Genomic DNA, 22,307 nt, shown 5'->3' on the forward strand with positions numbered 1-22,307 from the left:
AAGCACTTTTTCTATTTTTTGGGTCCGTGTGTTTAAAGCAAAGTAATCAGTTGGATTCCATGGCATTAGCATTGAGCTGCATTAGTACAAAATCTAGTGTGTGGTCTGAATTTGAAAGAGTACTCAAACTGGTACCTTTTTGTTTAGCAGGTCCTACAATCATAAGTCTGTCCATTTATTGTCCCTGTGTATTGTCCCTGTGTGCCTTCCGTCTAGATCCTTACAACAACCAAGCATTATACAATCGTTGTGCTTGGTTTTTCTTTAGACCCCTAAATATCTAATTTATATAAATAATCCATTGAGGTATCTGTCTTTTATTATTATTATTATTATTATAACAACGAACATACTTTCCCCCTTTTTATTATATTTATTATATTATTTTTTTGTTGTTGACATTTCGAGATAAAGGTAATGTTAGATAAATTAAATTTGTAGAATAAATCTTATAAACTAAATAATATAGAAGTTGATGATTGGATTGTTACTTAGATGTTAATTAGTGACTTATTTTTTATTAATGACAAATCATTTAGTTTACAAATTTAGTCTACCTAACATTATTCTCGAAATAATTAGCGTGCACAGTTTACATTTCTATTGTTTACATTACAAAGAAGTACAACATGACTATTTTATAGTGTCAATAAACAATTCCTTTTTCTTTAGATCGGAATTTTGTCTATTTTATTTGGTAACCAACTAACCGATCGATTGTTTATCTTGAAACCTTTCCAAGTGTTTTTTTTTTTTTTAATTCAAAGACTTAACTAGCAGAAGGTGATTTTCTTATAAGCACAACTTACCAAACTAAGCCTAAATACGTAATGCAACAATATTTGGCATGCTAATGAATATTGGATTCTTGACATTACCATTTTACAAGTTAAGAGCTTGCATGAAATCTCAAATTAGTAAGGATAATTTGTATTCAATACATGGAACGGAATTATGGGAATATGATGGTCTCTTCCCCTTCGGAATTGAGGCTTATAAGCACTAATTTACCTAATCCTTTAAACTAACACTGATGAACTTATTTACCTAATCCTCTATACTTTCAGTTCCATTCTCAGTTTTGATGCCTTGCCCGCCCCACTTCCGGACGCGCGTTGATGCTTGCTCCACCTGCGATTTGGTTTTGATATGAACAAACAATGAAATGCAAAAACCGAAGTTGAAGTTTTGAAACAAACTATGGATTACCTCTTTGTTCCAGTTGGTTTTGTAAAGTATAATTAGCAGAAGTAGGGTTTGAAGAACAGTTCCACATATCATGCCCACCCAGAATCCCTGCAACATGAGTCGCATAGCTCATCACAAACACTTTATATATATAGGCTTGTTGAAAGGAAAAAAACCATTTAATTACCTTGACTCCCCAGTTTGCAACATGGCAAAGAAGGTATCCAAAAGGAAGACCAAAAATGTAGTAACAACCCAAGTTTATGTAGGCAACCATTGTTTGCCATCCACATCCAACTGCAACACCTTCAAGAACAAGCAAGTCAACATGGGATTAAAATATGCTCGCGTGCGCACGTACGAATACACATCTATTATCGATTTGATGTGCATGTTCGATTTTTGTTATTATGTATATATATGACATGCATAATGCCATGGACGTAAAATTGATACCTGAGATTACTAGTTGGACACTGTTGAGCACCATAGTTATACCAAGAAGATATGCCAACTTAGAAACCGCTTGTTGCAACTCCTTGTCACTTGTGAAAATCATGGCGAAGTCATCTTTAGTTATCAAAATAATAGTCATGAAAAGAATTCCAATTAGGAGAGACTGAAGTACTATCACATAAATAGAGTATTTTGTTGCCCTAGGACGTCCTGACCCAAGCTCATTGGAAACACGAACACTGCATAAAAAAATAAAGATATTATAAACACTACAATAATCAATGAGAAGTGCAAAATAAATATCAGAGACCTACTAGTCTAATGCATTACCTTATTGCAATATAGATTCCAACAAACAACATTGCCTCCCACCCGTTGATGTTCATGCTGTGGAGACACAAAAGAGAAAGAATGCTATTAGAAATCAAAATCTATCATGTAACATAAAAAGGATAACTTACCTGCCATATATGAGCATTGTCACGTATATTAACTTTTACAGACAACAGTGCATTATTACCAAGTAACATCTATTTATAAAAAGGATATTACTTACCAAATAGAAAGGGAACCAAGAGCTATAACTGCGTTAGGAAGACGGCCTGTGAGAATGAGTATACTCATCATGTACCAAATCTCAAGGCAGAGCATGGCCGCAGAGGCAAGAGAAAGTCTCACAAACGCCCACATCTCATTCAATGCCATCCATGAAAATCCAGTCCAACCCTCTTTGCACCAACCCATAATATACACAACCTGTGCAATTGCAATCGCCCATCTTGTGATGTTAAATGACACAGCTGCCCCCAATGTGCCCCAATTAAACACATACATGAAGAGCGCTATCATTCCAATGTGTATGACCAGGGCCAACATTGCAATCCATGCCAGCATCTTCACCTTCCTCTGAGCCTGGAGGAACTTCTGAGCTGGGAAATTTATGGCAAGTGAGAACAATTGGGGGATTATTTGGAGTGTGAATTTTCCTGCTAGATTCGCTATGTCGTCTTCTTGGCCTAGCAACTTTAAAATTGGTGCCGCGAAGATGTAAATCGGCAAAATGAAGAGGGTGGTTACAAATAGGATTATCCAGGATCGTTGCAGGTAAATCCCAAGCATATGAACTTGTCCAGCGCCAAATGCTTGTCCACACAAGGTCTCCAGAGCACTCGCCATCCCAAGCTAAAAGTTCATTTCGTACAAAAAAGATTTTGTATTTAACCATTGATAATTTGGCAACATATAACATATACTATGTAGGGTTATTAGGACAATTTCAATAATATCACATATATACAGTATAGTACTAATTTCGTTGTTAGATTTTCGGCATTGGGACGTTTCAATGCGTCAATATGTTCTTGCCAAATATACAGTATAGTACCATCTTGACGTATATAAAGTCGTACCATATATAACATAAATCTACATAATTATTAGGGCAATAGTTCTACGAAAATTTAACAACATAACATGTCAAGTAACTTTGCGTGCATGAGAGAAGAGGAATTACGGGGAACAAGATTAAATACCATCAGTCCATCAGTGAATGTGGAAATCACGGCTAAAGAAATAGAGATAGCGGAGAGCTGGATAGTTCCTAGATGACCGGCAAAGAGCAGGATGACTGCGTTAGTCCCGTACATACATATGATGGTGATCACTGCCGAACCGGCCATTTGCCACAACTTCACCGTCTCTATCCAAAACATACTTCGGAGCGCATCAAAGCTCTTCACCTGCGCATAGTCTTCGTTCCCGCCTACATAAAGAGGAGGTTTATTGCTCAACTCAGTGGCGCCGGCAGCAGCTGTGTGAAGCGGCGGCTCCTGCTCCTCCATTAGGTTAAGTGTAAGATTAAAGTTTGAGAGTTTTCGCTGTGTTCAGGAGTCACACACACACGGTCTTAAATATATAGATTTGGAAATTGTGAAATTTACTTCAACTGTATTAATCTGATTGTATTATTAATACAAGAATCTCTATAATATATCTGATTGGTACAAAATAAGCAAGTAATCCATGATTCTCGCCCTTATTAAGGTTGATTAAAGGCTAACAAGGGAAAGTATCGTAGAAAAATCGTTGATTTTCTCAACGCATGGACCATGGATTCATGATCGAACTATTGTAGAAATTATACAACTTAGATTTCATTGATGGAAAAAGTGAAAATACATACACGTCTGACTTGGTGTACAAGTATAGTTAACTTAGAATACAAGAGTACATTCACAAGAAAGATACAATAATAACTCATAAACCTAACGGGGAACGGTTTACTTGGACGGCAATAATCATTTGAACATCACTAACTAATGGCCCTAATTAGGATGGAAAGTAGCCACTTAGTACTACAATCTCATGTACAGTCTCATGGTATTTGATAGAGATTTTACCTTCTGCAAAAGTAGGAATAAAAACACTTAAAAATACTACAAGGTAGTTGTAGTATAAATGGCTCAAGTAAGGTCGTTTTCCGCAGGGATTGAATGAATAATTTGTATTTAAACTAATTCTTAATTAAATGTTTGAAAACAAAGTTTAAAAGAGGTTGATTTAATGACCTAAAATATTAAAAACGAATTTAATTAAAAACAATTAAATAAATTGACAAAGTAAAGAAAACAAAAGAAAATAGTTTTGCAAAACAAATTGTAAAAGCCTAGGGTTCCGCCGTTTCCTCAACAATCCTATGTAAATTTATCAATACTTAATGAATTACCCATGCAACTTTGAATGTTAGGTTTTCCTAATGCATATTCTACTCGTGGTATTCAAGCTAGAACGTATATCAAACATGCAATCTGTCTGTGGTGTTCAGATCAAAAATAAACATGCATGACTTATTACACTTTGTGAAAACCCTTTGAAAAACCATGCAACCCCTAAGACGTGGTATTCATCCTAGGTGAAACTACAACTATTAATCACAAGAAGCAATACTCAATTCCCCAGTGGTATTCCGACCGAATTGCATCCGATTACTTATCTAAACATCCTAATGGTAGCTAAGCATTAAGATATAGAGACTATTTAAAGTACAGTGATTAAAAATTCAAAGTATACATGCATAATATCATAAGCAATTAAATAAAAACTACATATTCATGCTAAGGCTCAAGGCATCGTTCTAGCAAACGTAAATTAGTTACAAACAACCATAAAACAAAAGGAATTTATTAAAAACATGGATAGAAAACACCTTGAAAATAAACTTGAATCTTCAAAACCTAGCAAAGTATTGATGCGTGTGTTCCCCCCCCCCCTCCTCCTTCTAATGGCTAAAAAGTCTTATTTATACTACTATAAAATAAAACCCTACCTTGAAAAAGTCTTAAAATAAACTAGGAAACATTATTAAATTATAAAACAGAAAATAAAAGGTTTCCTATTTAAACTACAATTTGGAGTTCACAGAAATTCAAACTTTTGACTGACCAAATAAACTCATTTGGTCCCAAAATGTCTCTTTTGAAAGCTGGAGACGTCCCCTACAAATCCTCAGAAGGAATTTTCCTCAAAATATGCCATCTTGACCTTCAAAATACCCAAAACGTCTAGAAACGTCAATCTAGAAAAGTTGTGCACTGAGTCTTTATTTCATCGCCACAGTCAAACGGCTTGGTAGAAAAATCTAGAATTTTGATACAATCATCTTGAAAGACTCACAAACATCCTCCAATTGGAATTACTCCAAAATTCATCCGTTTGGTTACTTTTTGCTCCAAAGGAAATCGAATGTCCTACATTGAAAATATATAATAAAGTATCAAATTTCTACCAAAATAACCAATAAATTAATACTAAGAATAGGGTAAAATATATAGTATAATATCACTTCATAAGTATTCCTCTTCACTTAAAAGTGAGAGGTCTTAGATTCGAATCTCGTGGATGGCGAATTCAATACTAAATTAGGCTGCCAATTGTATGCCTTTGCAAAACTCCCCATCCCCTTAGTGTAAAAATATCGATGTACTAAAAAAAAATTAGGATGGAAAGCAATTAAGATTAAGGCACCATGTTCTATAAGTGAAAAGTTGTAGGGTTTATATGTGATGAGCCTTGTTATTTAGTGAATAATATGTGAACCCTTATTAATACTTTAAAATAGTCATTATGTATTAAAAAAGAAGGATGTGATAATTGTATTGAGGTGACAATACCGTTTTTATGATTTGTGCTTATTTGTAATTATGGAGAAGTTTGTTGGTGTTGGTTGTCACTCCGTATGTGGTATCAGTATTCACTCATCTTACACATTTTTTTTTATTGAAACCACGACGGTACAAATGAGATTTGATTGATAACTCATCTTACACGTGTGATTTATTAATATGACGTTCTATGTCTATAATATATGGCACTCCAAAATTTCTCGTAATTTTTCTTATGAGTAGAAATAGGAAGCATAAATACTAGATGCAAAACCTAGGCATGATAACCTTTTTACCAATTAAGGGCGTACATAAAACTCAAAGTAGAAAGGATAACATAAACAAAACATATACTCACACACTACCAAAAAAACCCCTTGCAACACAAAGTAATTTTGTCGAGCAAAAGTAGTCACTCAAAGGTTTATTGTCAAAAATTAAAAACCGCTGAACAATGATATTTTGCTCAATAGAAAGTCCGATGACCATTTTGTCATGCAAAACTGCTTTGACCAACTACACTCGACGAACAACACATGCAACCCCAATAAATACCCAACTCCTTCACTCCACACCCCGTCGCCGGCGGAATCACACCTAATTCTTGCCGCCGACTAAACCTTCCTCTTTCACATGTTTTCTCCTCATCAAAATAGTTGCATCATTAAATGGAGCAAAGAATTTAATATACCCCATAAAAAAGAAAAGGGAATTTCAAGTACTTTCAGCTCCATTCACAGTTTTGATATATTTCCCTCCCCACTTCCGGACACTATTTGTTGCTTGCTCCACCTGCAATTTGAACAGAGGAAACAAAATTACAAGTAAAACCTGTTTCTTTTTACATGTAATTAAGTTTTTTTCAAATCTCATATGAACTAGCAATGAAATGAAGTAACCAAAGTTGAAGAGATTTAAAATAAAGCACTAATTAATTACCTCTTTGTTCCAATTAGTTTTGTAAAGTATGATTAGCAGAAGTATGGTTTGGAGAGTAATTCCACATATCATCCTCAGTCCCTACAATGTTAATCTCATAACTCATCAATTAAAATTGGAATTAACCTGGCATCATTCAAAGTAAAGAAATAATATATTTACCATGACTCCCAAATTTGCAACATGGCAAAGAACGTATCCAAGAAGAAGTTCAAAAAGGTAGTAGCAACCAAAGTTTATATAAGCTACCATTCCCTGCCATCCACCTCCAATTGCAACACCTTGAAGAACAAAAACATGGCATCATATATATTATGCTTGCGCAATCACACACAACATAGATTTTGAGCACACAACATTTGTTCTTTGTTATATATATTAAGTATAACATGCAAACACATAGTGATTTGTTAAATAGATACATGATATTATTGGTTGGACACTCTTGAGCACCATAGTTATACCAAGAACATGCAAGCTTAGTGACCGCTTGTCGCAGCTCCTTGTCACTTGTGAAAAGTAAGGTAATATCATCTTTGGTTATTAAAATAATAATCATGAAAAGAATCCCAATTAAGAGATATTGAAATACTGTCACATAAACAACATATTTGGCTGCTCTAGGGCATCTTGATCCAAGCTCATTAGAAACACGAACAATACATAAGACAATAAAGATGTTATAAATAATCCAAAATAGTAAGAGAGAATTGCATACCAGAGAACTGCTAATCCAATGTTTCACCTTATTGCAGCATTTAATCCAACGAACAACATTCCTTCCCACCCGTTGATGTTCATGCTAAAGGAAACCCGAAAGGGGGAAAATGCTATTAGAAATCAAAGGCTCATGGACCATGAAAAAGGGAAATTACTTACATTGGATACATCATTGTAGCGGTATTAATTCCAAACTAATAACTTATTGTCATATGTTTAAATTTTTCTACACCATATTATATTATTGACTTAGAATATCATTAGAGTATCGTTCCCGGTGTGTAATAGGAAGGGTAATGGGGGCAAAAACTAAGATGGTTAATTACCAAATAGAAAGGGAACCAACGGCTATAACTGCATCAGAAAGACTGCTTGTGAGAATGAGAAGACTCATCAAGTACCAAATTTCCAAGCATAGCATGACAGCTGAGGCAAGAGAAAGTCTGACAAATGCCCAAATCTCATTGAATGCAAGCCATGAAAATCCAGTCCAACCCTCTTTGCACCAACCCGTAATATACGCAACCTGTGTAATTACAATCCCCCATCTTGTGAGGTTAAATGACACAACTGCCTCCAATGCGCCGCAATCAAACACATACATGAAGAGCGCTAGCATTCCAATGTGCATGACCGGGGCCAAGACTGCAATCCGTGCCAGCACCTTCACATTCCTCTGAGCCTGGAGGAACTTCTGAGCTGGGAAGGAAAGTTATGGAAAGTTAGAATAATTGGGGGATTATTTGGAGGGTATACTTTCCGGCTTCATTCGCTATGTCGTCTTCTTGGCCTAGCCACTTCAGAATCGGCGGCATGAGTAAGAAGCAGGTTACGAATAAGATTATCCATGAGCGTTGCATGTAGATCCCAAGCATGTGAATTTGTCCAGCACCAAATGCTTGTCCACACAGGGTCTCCAAAGCACTCCCCATCCCAAGCTAGAAAATCATTTCACATCGAACAAATAAGATTTCGTATTCAATATATTAACAATATGATAATATAACATATATATGATATACTATTGAGACTTTAGATTTAGTATTACTTTCATTGTTAGTTATGTGGTATTGTACATCAATGTTCTCTTACCAAATATATGTAGTACACTACTATTTTGACGTGTAACATATGTTTCAATATAAAAATGTACCCCAATTACAACAATAGTTATGATGAACGGTCTAATAACATGGTATGCTTATTTAAGATAAGAAGAATTAAGGGGAAGAAGATTAAGTACCATGAACCCATATGTGAAGGTGGAAATGACGGCTAGAGAAAAGATGGCAGAAAGCACAACAGTTCCGAGATGTCCGGAAAAGAGCATGATGACTGCGTTAGTCCCATACATACACATGATAGTGATAACTGCCGAACCTCCTATTTGCCACAACTTCACCGTCTCTATCCAAAACATACGCCAGAGCGCATCAAAGCTCCTCACGGGCGCATAGTCTTCAGTCTCACCTTCGTACATAGGATGCTTACTGCTCAACTCGGCCGTGCTGCCGGCAGCTGTGTCGAGTAGCGGCTCCTCCATTTAGTTAGGCGTAAGATCTTAGTTTGAGAGTTTGGTACCTAATTGTATATGTGGTTTACAGTAGCTTTTCTTTATTGCTCCTCTCCCCAGGGTGTTCCCAGTCGCACAAACATGCGTTGTCGATCATGATCGAATTGCCGACTTATATAATGTATAAAATACAGTGTTGTAAACTTGGGGCTCACGTGATGACTTTAGATTGCCACATACTATCAGAACAATTTAAGAAAGACATCACATCATGCGTTGGTAGGTTTTGGTCTTCCAACTTTTATATTTTATATTACTGGCAACTAGGAAAGGGGTTGAATGAAGAAATGCTAGTTGGTCATTAGCCTATAAAAACGTGAGCAGCAAGCGTTCCAATGACAGAGGAAAAATATTAGTGAGCTATGCCAAGATTAGAGAGACGAGAGAAAAATAATTGAAAGTAAATTTTTGTATTCTTATTATTTCAAATAATAAAAGAAATTATTGTTGCTGATCCCGTAATGTAAGCACACTTGTCAAACTCATAAATATAATGTCTTATTTATTTTATATATCACTGCACATATATTGTATATTTCACAACATAGAAGAATTTTAACTAATCTTAAAATTAATTATAATTGAATCTAGCTAGTATTTCAATTTTCTGTTCTCACATCAAGTGAATTAATGCGACGCTAACTACTTATTTGGTCAATCTATAATTTAATCTTGTGATATGAATTGTTCATATTATAAAGTCTTCAATCAAATGTCATCCATTCAATATCTTTTGTTAAACTAAGCCATAGCCTACCGTTGCCTACTTTCATGGAATATGATATTAACGGACAGGAAAAATCTGAAGATGGAAAGACAAGCAAATGAAAGCAAAGTCGATAATATCATAGTAGTGCGGCACAAAGAGAGAGAAGTCAAAAGCAAGGATCATGAGGCGGGAGGCAGTAGGAAGAGGAATCCTTCAAGCCTGTTTGGTGAGTTGGTTGGTATAAAGTTGTGACCAAGTAAAATAGGCTTGACTCAAGTTCGTTGTTTGTTGTGTTAAAATGTAAGATACACAAGATTAGATATGATGAGTTATGAATCCACAATAGAGTGAGTTATTTAACCCGTCCATATACACAGGCTACAAGTTTCAGTCTCATCCAACCCACCAAACAATCCCTCTAAACCTAACCAAGCAGTCCTAACGCATGCCTATGATCGTCTGCTAGGTTGGAATTTACTGTTTGATTTTAATTATGTTTTATGGATCTCATGATCCATTATCTTATACAAAAACCAAGTTTTATCTTCTTAAGTGAGATCGGCTTGATCCATTATATTATACATGAAATATATTCTGCTTGAGCCATTTCATGAAACCATTCATAAATGCATGTTACCCATGTCCATGCAATGTTGCGGGTGAGAGTAATCAAACTCAAAATCTCGGGTACAAAGGAACATAGTCTAAACCATTTAAGTTTTGAGGTAGAAACTTTGAAACTAATCTTTAGTGTGTATGCCATGTAATTCTGTCAATTACTTGTCTTGCATTGACACGTATAATGCGGAACGTGTAAGAAGATTATTTGTTTCATATGAAGTAAAGAAGCAGCAAATTACACAATCTCAGCCTAATTACACAATTTAGGCCTAGTAACACAACCATCACCCTATTACTTAATCAAGTCCTAATTACATAGCTTACTCATAATCACATAACCAAAGCTTAATTACAGACTAGAGAACTTCAGTCAGGTCATTGTGGTAACCAATTGGCCCAAACAAAGGAAATGATGCTCGGTTTCTTGCCTCAGTCTACGGCCCATAAAATGTTGGGCCAAAAATTGATGGCTGTTTTCTGGGCTCTTTAGGTCAGCCAGGGTCCATGGACCATAAAATTTGGTGGCACAACTCATTGGCCCATTTCAAGTTAGCAGCATCCGATCTTCATTTTGTTGAACGAGACTCCACACACAGATTCAAAGACGATATATATTTGTAATGAAATCAAAGCTAAATTGTAGCAAATTGTAGTTTTTTTGCGGTATTTTAACGACCCGGTGTAAAAATGGTTTGTTGAATAAAACAATTCAAATTTTAAAAAGAAAATTAGGAAAAAAAACACTAAACAGAAATGGCTTGCAAATTACATTTAACAGGGTATCTTAACTAGGGAGTGACCCATCATTTCCACTGAGTGTTGCTGACGTGGGACGTGCACTGACAACGTAGAGTGCAAATAAGTGGAGGATATGTGGTTAAAAGCGAATCTAACCCATGAATCGAACGGTTTTGATTCGATCTCTCAATTCTAGTTGCTTCAGTCTCCGAGAAGCAGATGTGATTGTTGCTGCAGTTTGGGTGTTGTGTTCCGCCCTTTCTATTCGTTCAGTTCCTCATCTGTCATAGCCCGTCCGGTAGCTTTGATGGAAGAAATTCGGAGAAAATCTATTTCCATCATTGTATGGCCTTGATTAATACAAAAATTACCACAACATTGACATAGTATGACATTTTACATTGTTCTAAATTCACGTCCATGAGATTGGAACACGGTGTAAGGGGGTGAATATACTACTATGTCTAACATGCCGTATTCTGAATGCAAAATATTGTTATTTTGAAAACATCAAAACGTTGATCACCTTCAATTAACAGCTATTTTATTGAATGAAAAAATAAAATTAATACCATACAATTTTGATTAACCACATGTGTGAGTCATAGGAGGCGAGTTTTGGTGTAATGGACATGTTGTTCCTTTGTGACTAAAAGGTCACGAGTTCGAGTCATAAAAATAGTCCCTTTGCAAAGCCAAGGTATGACTGCGTATGAAAGACATTCCCCTTTCTTGTTCCTTACAAAGTGAAGACCATTGTGACCTTAGGATCGCCCTTTTTACACGTGAGTTATAGAATTTGTTTCTGTAGCAGCTCCTAATTTTGTAAAAAAAATAAGAATTAAAAATTAAAATGTAGCTCTCCATTGCACATGACTCATTTCAAAATAAGAAAAAGATTGCTAGTGGTTGAAGGGAAATACTTAATTACAATAAACACTGTAATTAATCACAATGACCGGCTATAGCAGGTGAGGAACTGAGCGAATAGAAAAAGTGGAAGAGATCCAGAGAAGATCTCTTTCCTGAGTTATTTAGGCAAACAAAGTTTAACCTGCTCTTGCATGGTAAACGGTATGCTTTGAAAACTTGGTTTTGACGAGAAATTACATGCAATTGGAACGTCCAAATGACAATGTCTCCAAACATAATATCACGTTGTCAATGACCAAGTTATGGGACACGACGGTGCTTGATAAATGTAGAATATCAACAGCTAGACGTACTGATTGCATTCAAGTTTATTTCCCTCCTCTCGTTTTGGTCTCTCTGAGACAGTCACTTCCTATTCAGTCATCGCTTTCTGGCCATCGTAAGGCTTTAAAGACGTGGTTATGAAACTCATAACGGCAAAAACTGAAATGGGTGACCCTAGTGACAGCTATATATAAAAGGGCCAAAGAAAATAAATATATAAAAGGAAGCAAATAGTTTTCGCATTTGGCCATAATCATCAACTAATTTTATGGAAACTACTATGATGTGGCTCAGTAGTTGGGGATGAATTTCATGCTCGTATTCCACACGGCATGTATGTTTCAGGTTCGATGGTAGCCAAAGGGAGACTGAAATGCCTGTGTAAGACTTTCTAGCTCCCAAAAAGATGGATTGCGTAGCAAAGCCGCCAAGTAGTCCCCTTTTGAAGTAGTGCATCAACTAATTTTATGGATATTGTTTTTTTTTTTTTAACAAACGATATTATTTACACTAAGGAGGAGGGGGTGGGCTTAGACACACAATGGGCTAGCAATATTATGGTTCAAATTCGCATTTGCCAAGAATCGAACATAAAACTTCTTACTACCACTATATCGTAGTACTATGTAGCAAACTATATTATCTACGCTTTATATAATTGTTAAGTGCACAATTAAAGCATTGATCAAATTGATTCAACATCATAAAATGGTAAATTACATTTTACTACATCAGGTTTGGGATCGATTTCAATTCTTTACAATATCTTTAAAACATTTCACTTTCATACCCCTAAGTACTATTTTATTTCAGTATAATATATCTGTTACATTTTCTATCAATTGATCCGTTAAAAACTGACGTGTTGCCACATTTGTGCACATGGCAAAAATAATAATTTTTTATTACCCTATTGGAAAAACAAAAAAAAAAACAAAAAAACAAAAATTGAAAACCCATAATCTTCATCCCCTACCTCCCTCCCTCCCTGCACCTTTCATCCCTCCCTCTCCACGCCCCTTCCTCCCTCCTTGCACCTTCATCCCTTCCTCACCATGGACCAAACATTGCAAATCCCTACAATTACACGTGCCATGGCTTGAAACAAAACCCAGCATATCCAAATCCAAAAACCGATTAAAAAATAAAAAAAATAAAAAAAAGTTGAAACCCATTCCCCCAACCCTCCTCCACTCTCCTCACTCACTCTCTCAAACCCCAAACCCCCAAATCCAAAAACCATTTCACCCGCCATAGTCTCACAGCTCCCACCACCACCAACAATGGCAGTGACCGACTTCTTCGTCGACTAGATCACGACGGAGCTCCTGAAAAGTTTATTCGTCATCTCCCACAAGTCATGCCACAACAGAGGAACCGCCGAGGAACTCAAAACCTCAGTTGAGCAGCTCTTCCCTATAATCCAAGAAATCAAGTACTCCGGCATCGAGCTACCGGCCAAACGGCAGTTCCAGGTCGACCGCATGTCGGAAGTTCTCCAAAACGGCCTCGACCACATGATTTTTGGGAGGGAGGATTTGTGGGATTGGGTTGCAGGTAATGGGGGAGGCTAGGGAGGGAGAAGAGGGGTGGGGTTTTGGGTTTTCAAGGTTTTTTTTTTTTTTTTCAATAAGGTAATAAATAAATAAAAATTGCCACGTGGCATAAATTTGGCAGTCAAATGACACAAATGTGTCAGTCATGTCATCTTTTAACGGATCAATAGATGGAAAATGTAACGGATATATTATATTGAAATAAAATAGTACTTAAGGTATGAAAATGAAATTTTTTAAAGATATTATAAGGAATTGAAATCGATCACAAACCTAAAATGATAAAGTGTATAATTTATTCTAATAAAAATCAAAATTGTAATTTGCAACGACCAAGCATTCACAACCAAAATCCTCGTGAGCAGACAATAACGTGTGGTCCGTCGAAATGGACTGACTGGTTCATGCGTACAGATTTTGGGGTTTTTTCTTTTTGGTGTTGACAATGTGATGAGCTCTATAGCTATTTTATATTTGATGTGGTCCTGAAACTTGATGATATGACATTGGACGAATATATAATATACATTTAATTTCTCTAATTAAATAATAGATCGTTATTTAGTTTTGCGTTCTAATGATATTTTTTTTAGGATGTGCTATTCACACACATTTATTAATTTTTATCCGTTGATCTTCTTCAATTCATTCGATCCGACAGTTGAAAACAAAAAAAATGTGAGAAAAGTAAAAAGGGGCACACCCCTTCCTCTTAACTTTTATGTGAGATGTCTTAAGTTTAATTATTGTCAAATGTCAATTTAAATCATATTATTCGAATTTGAATTATATTATTGTAAGCTCATTATGAGATTTAACATTCTCCTACCCTTTAGTAGGTATAATATCGTTTGTTAAGAAAAAATAATAGAACAAATTTAATTCGTTTTTATTACATAATATTTAGTGCGAAAGTTGCCCAAGTGCATGGGCTTACGGCCGAAATCGTCCCTAGTAGAGGGGTTGAAGAAGGAAAGAAATGTTCAACGAACCTAGAAGGCTAGATGCTAGGCTAAAATTGAGCATGAGATTTGAACGAGCAACCGACATAGTGGTGGTAAATCGTGATCATCACATCTCATGCTAATAATATAAAGATATGTATAAGTTTATCTTTGCATATTCTTTTAATATTGGCACTGAACACCACAATAGTGTTATACTCATTCTCAACATCCACCGTATTTATAGTGGACCAGTACTTCTAAGTTCTAACACAATATTGAAAAGTACTTATAAGTTATATCTCCTCATTTTTATTATAAAACTCAATCTTAAGCTATCAAAGTTGATGCCGAAACGGAATGATAACACTAGCTAGCAAGATAATGGAATCCAAACTTTATTGCATAACTGAGAATGATTTAGTCTAGCAAACGCAACAGCAACAAAATTAACCATTCGTTATTAAATGGAATATAGTTTATAACCGCTTCTATCGATACTCCTTTATGTTTTTCTTGTATTAAACGAATAAGAGTATCAAACTTGATATTATATAAATTGATTACTTTAACTATATATATTAAACGAGGAAAACGAATAATATGAAACCTTTACACTCATGCGTGTGATGTGTACATCAGTTTAATACTAATTAATAACACACTTACCATCATACCACACTCAATGCTTTTAATATATATTATTACTAAAACGGTGTTAATAAAATTTTATATGGGTTTTGATATTTGAATTTTGTGAAACTAATTAATATTACTTATCAAATATTTGATAAAATTGCATGCAATATTTGATCTGAAACTAATGTTTTGACGAGTCGCTCACGCATAATAAGACGGCTCTTAACAGTTGATGCGTATAAAACTTAGGAATGCATTAATCGCTTCGACATATAAGATGTATGAAGAATCACAATTAATATAATAAATATGAGTAGTGTTTATTGTTTGTGGTGCATTTTGGGATGAGAAATGTCAATGAGACTTCCTTAAATACGAGACTCTCTATCACCTCATGTTTTTATCACAATGTTTCATAATTCGACGTTAAACTTCGAGATGGTAGAGAATCTCCTTAAGAAAAGAAATGCTAAGGGGACTCTCTCAAAGTAGGACTCTTCATGAACTTTCTGCTACATCACATTTTCATGTAAATTTTCATGCTAATATTATAAAATATTATGCAAAAACCTTGAAATGACATAAAATTTATAGAGAGTTTCACTTTTGAAAGAGTGCGTTTCCCATATATATATATATATATATATATATATATATATATATATATATTGTCAATGGGAAGTGAAAAAAGACATAAAATCATCTTATTAAGTAATCGAACAAGACAGGTCATATCACCTCGCGCAAAAAAAGTTTTGATTAAGTCACTCACGTGTGAACGACTGTCTCTAAAGAACAATATAGGTGTAGTTTTGATTTACAATTTGAAGAGGTCAACCGTGGCTGAAATCCTTTTGACATTGAAACTGCTGGAGAAACGAATTTGAAGCAACAGTTGCCGCACCAAATTGCGGACAGGTAGCTTACTTCTTGCATGAGCTGTGACCTCTTGGACCATTGAAAATCTCACATTCCATTTTTATGACACAGTGTGGCTTTCGTGTGGCGGTGGATGTCGTGTGCGCGTCACTCCTCAAATAGCGCGTAGACCTCATCCTCATGCAGTCGGCGCTCAAATGGATTCCAACGAGGAACCGGTTTTATTCCCGGTTAAATCTTCCTCTCTAGCCGAACTGGGGCCCACATTTTTAAATGACTAAGATACCTTATGACATGGATGATGACTTATAGGAGAGAGGATTCTCGCTGGATTTTATTTGTGAGAATTTCAAAGCTTATCAAATCACATTTGTTCATCGTATCGTACCGTTAGTTTTTGTAAAGTATTGTTTATGTTTAATTTTAAATACAAAATTCTATAATGATTTCTGACCGCACAATGTACAATAAACAAATTTGATTTGAAGATCTTCGGGATCTTCAAAAAGAGGATCCAGCGATGATCCTCACTCGACTTATAGTACAGATATATTATCGTTGTGGCATCTTGTAATTTTATTCTTTACCAGAAGCGATGGTGATTTCGTTAACAAAAAAAGAAGAAATACAAGGATTGTCACATGGGTATGTTCTTAAGTGACCAATTTAATGTCATAAGATAATTCAAACAAACATATAGATAAGTTCCTAATTGGCAACAACAAATACTACCGGTACTAGGCTACTAGCACAAGCCCCAAAGGTTTAGATATGCAACAAACACGGTAGAAACACCGAACCTAACTATGTACACATAATGTCACCGCCAATGAGACCACATCAAATTATTTCTGATGAGGAGGCCATATCATTTGTAAAGTGAGACATTAGCCGCTAGACGCGGTACAAACAAAACTATACTAATCCAAGAATGAATTCCACCCATCGGCTCATCTCCACTAGCGACTTTACAACTTCTGTGAGATCTGCTGCTACCGCTACCGCAAGCCAAGCAAGGGGAGAAAAATGCATGTGGCGTCTTGTATTATTGTTACAATGACATGTGTACAAATTTAAGTAGACGTGGACAAAAACTTACACATTCTTTATTTTATCGATATAGGATGTCGCCATGACAGTGTACTCGTATTATGCAAGTCTTTCTCCCTAATTATACAAACTATCATTAACACAAAGACGCTCCAATAACTGTGTAATGTGTACTCCTGCTATGTACATACGTCTCCATGTATTTTCATTATGTTCCCTACCATTGTGTCATTGTAGATCACTAACACCAAAATATATGTAAAACTCTCTTTGCATGACCTCATATTGGGCCAAAAACAAAAACGCTAAGATGGCAGAGAACCCATTATCCTTAAAAGTTTAATATATTGCCACGAATTAAGAATGTAAGAGTGATTTATCCTTCTACTGTTCTACCAACTCCTAAACAGACGGCTTTCCCTAATATTCCCTAATAAAGTAGACGACCATGCGATTACGGGTACCCTCGAAATATTGTTTTAGGTGGAGCCGGTGGGTGCATGGGGAAGAAAAGAAGTTGCAAAGGAATTTTGGTAAATTTGGATATTTATAAAGTGCTTTTTTTCTTTAAGTGCTTTTCTGGTCACAAAAATATATTCGATAAATATATGGTACAAGGAGGTTGAGTTAGGCAAGGGACAAGTCGGCAGATATATTATGTGCTTGAGACGTGTCGAGTTCTAGAGGCACTTGGTTTATGTAACTTGGATTGTTTAGTTGCTAACCAAATTGTCATGCGATTTGCTCCACACGCAACCCTCCTTAGAAACATCAAGTAGTAGTTGGCGGTGCAACTGGTGCAAATTTTCACATTGCAATGTTGCACAAATATCCAAATGAATTGAAAGCACAAGAAGGAGTTTTCACACTAATATGGTAAATTTTTCAAAAGTTCGTTCAGCGTTACAGATACTTTTATGTAACATTGTTAATTTACTTTTTTATAACATGGGAATACATCATGACATCTCAATTTTATCTTCTTCTCATATTATAAAATATGGGTTAGTAAGACTATATAAAAATTTGATCGTCACAATATTAAAAATCTTCCATTTTACAAGCTTTTTGTTAGATCCCACATCGCCCAGGGAAGTGAATCTTCCATACCTTATATGTACATGCTCACCTCCATATAGCATGAGGTCTTTTGAAAGTTCACGAGCTTCGGATTCCTTAGGAACTCCGAAGTTAAGCAAAATCGCAACAAGAGCAATCCCAGGATAGGTGATCCATTAGGAAGTTCTCGTATGAGTTCCCAGAAACAAAACTGTGAGGGCGTGGTCGGGGCTAAAAACAGACAATATCGTGCTACGACGAAGGCGGAACCGGGATGTGACACTTTTTGTGAAAATAATTCAGGTAAAATAGTTTTTGTTTCTTGTTTTAATTAATGGGAAGAGAAATATGAACTTCAAACTCTTCAAACATAAAAATAAAAAAATTAATTAAAATAACTATACGATAAAAATATGAGCTAGTTGCTAGTTCATGAGTTTGTGTGACATAGCTGAAACTAAAACGACTTAAACGTAGTTAAGTTCAAGTTTTATTTTTTGGTTAATGACGTATCACGTATATAATTAACATGATTATTATTATTATTATCATCATCATCATATATATAGTATTTGCGAAAATAACAATTAAATTTATTAAAAAAAAGTTTCAGCATAAATTTAAAAGACAATATAAAGACTAGCTAAATTATTATTGTGTTTATTTTTTTAACAAATTATATTATCTACACTAAGGGAGATGGGGTAGCTTAGACTCACAATGAGTTACCAATAATGTGGTTCAAATTCGCCTTTTGACGAGCAAGAGACTTCTTGCTTACAAGTAAAAAATAATATCACTAAACCGTAGTAATAATGGCCAATTTGGGATCATTGTACTTTTTAATAAATTACTTATACTTTGTTTTAAGAATAATCAGTTGCAATATAAAACAGTTGCGTATGACAAGATGTATTTTTAAAAGTGTGTATAAAAAGCAATGTCTAAGAGGATAAATAATGGCATTCTTTAAAATTAATGAGCTTGTTACAGGAATTAAAAATATTTTAAAGGCTCAACTCAGCTTTTTATTAAAGCAACTATTAAAAGTAACCTATAAGCTACTTGCTTTTAAAAGCTGTTGTCTGGAGGCCATTGATTTTAAACTAAGTTGTATATTTTATTCTTACCCAATACACTTTGACTGGTTAACTTTAAAGTGAAACAATTTTTAGTAAAAATATAATACCAAACAGAGCCTAAGTGGCTGTGTAGCCAAATTACCTACCAAATTACTTATCTGCCAATAAAAATGCAATCCCAGTGGCAATTGCAATTTGGCCTCTGAGAAAGTATAGTTGACCTAAACCTTGCCTCTTCCAATGAGGAGTCAGTTTTGTAATTTTCAATGACTTTAAAATAGTTGGTGACTGGGATTAGTGGTCAAATACTTTCCATTCTAATTAAGAAATTAAATTAAACATGAACAACCGAAAACAAGAATCAAATAAAATATTAATTAAATTTGGATCAAAATGTGTGATTATTTTTTTAATGGAAAGATGCTCAAAATTTAAATCTTATTAGCTTCCTATTTAAGCTAAATGAACAAGTTTAGTTAGGGATTATTTTCTGACCAGCATGTTGTTGTGGTTCGTCTTTTTTTTATTTTATTTTTTTATTTAATTCTCCTTTTGGGTGGGGGAATAATTAAAGACTTTGGCATTATTGTAAAACAAATTTAAGAAACGAAAGAAATGTGGGGCTTATTTATAATTTTTCAGCATCCTATGTGAGGCAATTGGAGAAGTATTTTAAACCATATTGGTACAAAATTAGGTGGAAATTAAAGATATGTGTCAATTGATTAATCTTTAAAATAAATGAGTTCAGAGAGCATATGCTTAGCTAAGTTTGTTGGAGCAAAATTGTTCTTTAATTATGCATTCAAGTTCGGATTGTCACTCTCAATAATTTAGACATCAGTTAAGAATACATGATCGTTTATAAGTGCTTTTAAAATGACTGAAAGTGTTTTTAGTGAAAATGTTATTAGAGCAATCCTATAAAAGTACTTGAAGTGCTTCACTAAAGAAACATATAAAGTACTTTTAGAATTCAAAAATATTTTATCTAAAAATGCGTCCAATCATTTTAAAAATACTTCTAAACAATCCCTAAATATGATTTTTTTTTCTTTTCATTTTTTCATTTACTCTATGCAGTGAGACCTTGAGTATGTTGCAACCACTGACACCATGACGGATGCATCATAAAATTGGGTACCAACAAATTTATGGTGAGCATCTCCCTCCTTTTTTATCCACTAAAATCCACTTTTGTCAGTTTCACTATAAATATTCGGCGGTACTATTCACGATTTTTTTTTTTACTTTTAAAATATATTATGTTAATTTTTTATTATTGATTATCTTTAAATTATTTGATCTGATGATCGAAATTAAAATGAGTATGTGAAAAATAAAAAGGAATGTGTATATAACATCACTTTAAATATTTGTAGACAAAATGATGGACAAAATATTACTATTTTTATTTGTTTTCATTTCTTTATTCATGAATATTTTTGCTCACCACCCTCAAGTGCCAGTAATGCTCAACACCCTGTTTATCATTGTTCGATGAGTTTAAGTTTTAAGATTTGTGTTTATCCACTATATAAATCTCGACATTTAAACCTATATAATGGTGATAAATAAGGTGATAAACATTACGGTTACATAGAAGTGGTGGAAAAAGTATTCGCTTTGACAATGTAACACTTCTTTTGTTTTTATTTTTAATGTGTTAATATATAGTTTTGGACAGTGAGGTGGATTTGCAAAGCATGAAGTGAAGGTAGCCATCTTCATGTTAAAGAAGTTTTTCTTTTCAAAATAGACTAGCTTGTGACTTCGCTACTACTGTCTATCCTTTTGGAAGGGCATAATTTATGATAAAAGAAAGTTAAATTTGTAGTTTGGTAGCATATATATTGTCTTCTTAATAAGGTAGATTTCAAGCTAAAGCTCTACAAACAGGATGTAGGAGAAATGGAAGGGACAACATTTATAGTTACCAATCTACCATGTCTCACTTTATAATTTTTTTTCCCACCCAAATTATCCATCTTGGGGGTCCCATAAAAATAATTGAACAATGCTTGTGTTACCCAAAACCAAGGGGATTATGCAAGAAAAATTTGGACCACGTAATGATAAAGTATGAGTTGATTCTTATATCGATTAGGTAAAATGATATCTCATTCAACAAGCGACGTATATTCCCTCATAATAAAATGGAAAAAACGTCTAAAACGACTCATTATGGAAACGAATAAGAAACTATTTTGATATTAGTTTTTATGTTCTACGTATTCGCTTGCGTTTGAGAGAAAACTTAGAGCATCTCCAATGAAATATGCAAAATGTATAAGAATGTGTATTTTCCATTTTTTTTGGTCGGAAAAAAAAACTTAAATATACATATTTTTTATATCTTTAGGTCGTTAGTCTCGCTAATCAAAGAGAGAAAATAAAATAGAATCTCAATTTACGTATATCCCATTAGAGGAAAACTCTCTTCTACATCTCTTGAAAGTGAAAAATGGATGTAAATATGAGTTTTACATCTCAAATTTGTATCTCTCAGTTAGAGATGCACCTAAAATAGTTTAGCTTTATGTTCAACGATAATACATAAATGTACCACTTATCAGACAAAATATTTATTTGTTAGTGATTCCCAAAAATATATTAATTAAACGTACAACATTACCATGCGCTTAATTTGAACATAATTTGAATATTATCAGTGGCCACGCATGCAATGGATATTCATTTACCTAATCCATAAACTATATTATTTTAGGTTCAGTTCAACATCATTAAGTTGTAAATATAAAAACTTGGCCAAACCATCCATGATGGTGGGTTAGGA

General features: G+C 34.5%; 1 protein-coding gene and 1 pseudogene across 1 annotated transcript; both read right to left on the reverse strand.

Moving 5' to 3' along the window:
* Nucleotides 1-1,047: 1,047 nt before the first annotated feature.
* LOC126630307 (protein DETOXIFICATION 35-like) lies at nt 1,048-3,485 on the reverse strand. Its single transcript, XM_050300393.1, has 7 exons — nt 3,177-3,485; nt 2,201-2,826; nt 1,975-2,031; nt 1,645-1,883; nt 1,376-1,494; nt 1,210-1,296; nt 1,048-1,131 (listed from the first exon to the last, which is right to left on the reverse strand). The coding sequence occupies exons 1-7, from the start codon at nt 3,483-3,485 to the stop codon at nt 1,048-1,050; spliced, it is 1,521 nt and encodes a 506-aa protein (XP_050156350.1).
* A 2,770-nt stretch (nt 3,486-6,255) lies between these two features.
* Nucleotides 6,256-9,029, reverse strand: LOC126629968 (protein DETOXIFICATION 35-like; annotated as a pseudogene).
* Between the last annotated feature and the right edge of the window lie 13,278 nt (nt 9,030-22,307).

The sequence above is a fragment of the Malus sylvestris genome, chromosome 7, assembly GCF_916048215.2.
Source record: "Malus sylvestris chromosome 7, drMalSylv7.2, whole genome shotgun sequence".
NCBI classification, from domain to species: domain Eukaryota; kingdom Viridiplantae; phylum Streptophyta; class Magnoliopsida; order Rosales; family Rosaceae; genus Malus; species Malus sylvestris.

Excerpts from the sequence above, each read along its gene's own strand:
- LOC126630307 (XM_050300393.1), bottom strand. The coding sequence starts at position 3,485 with ATGGAGGAGCAGGAGCCGCCGCTTCACACAGCTGCTGCCGGCGCCACT. Across the intron at positions 2,827-3,176 it reads CATTCACTGATGGACTGATG|CTTGGGATGGCGAGTGCTCT; the intron begins GTATTTAATCTT and ends ATGAACTTTTAG. Across the intron at positions 1,132-1,209 it reads AAACCAACTGGAACAAAGAG|GTGGAGCAAGCATCAACGCG; the intron begins GTAATCCATAGT and ends ACCAAATCGCAG.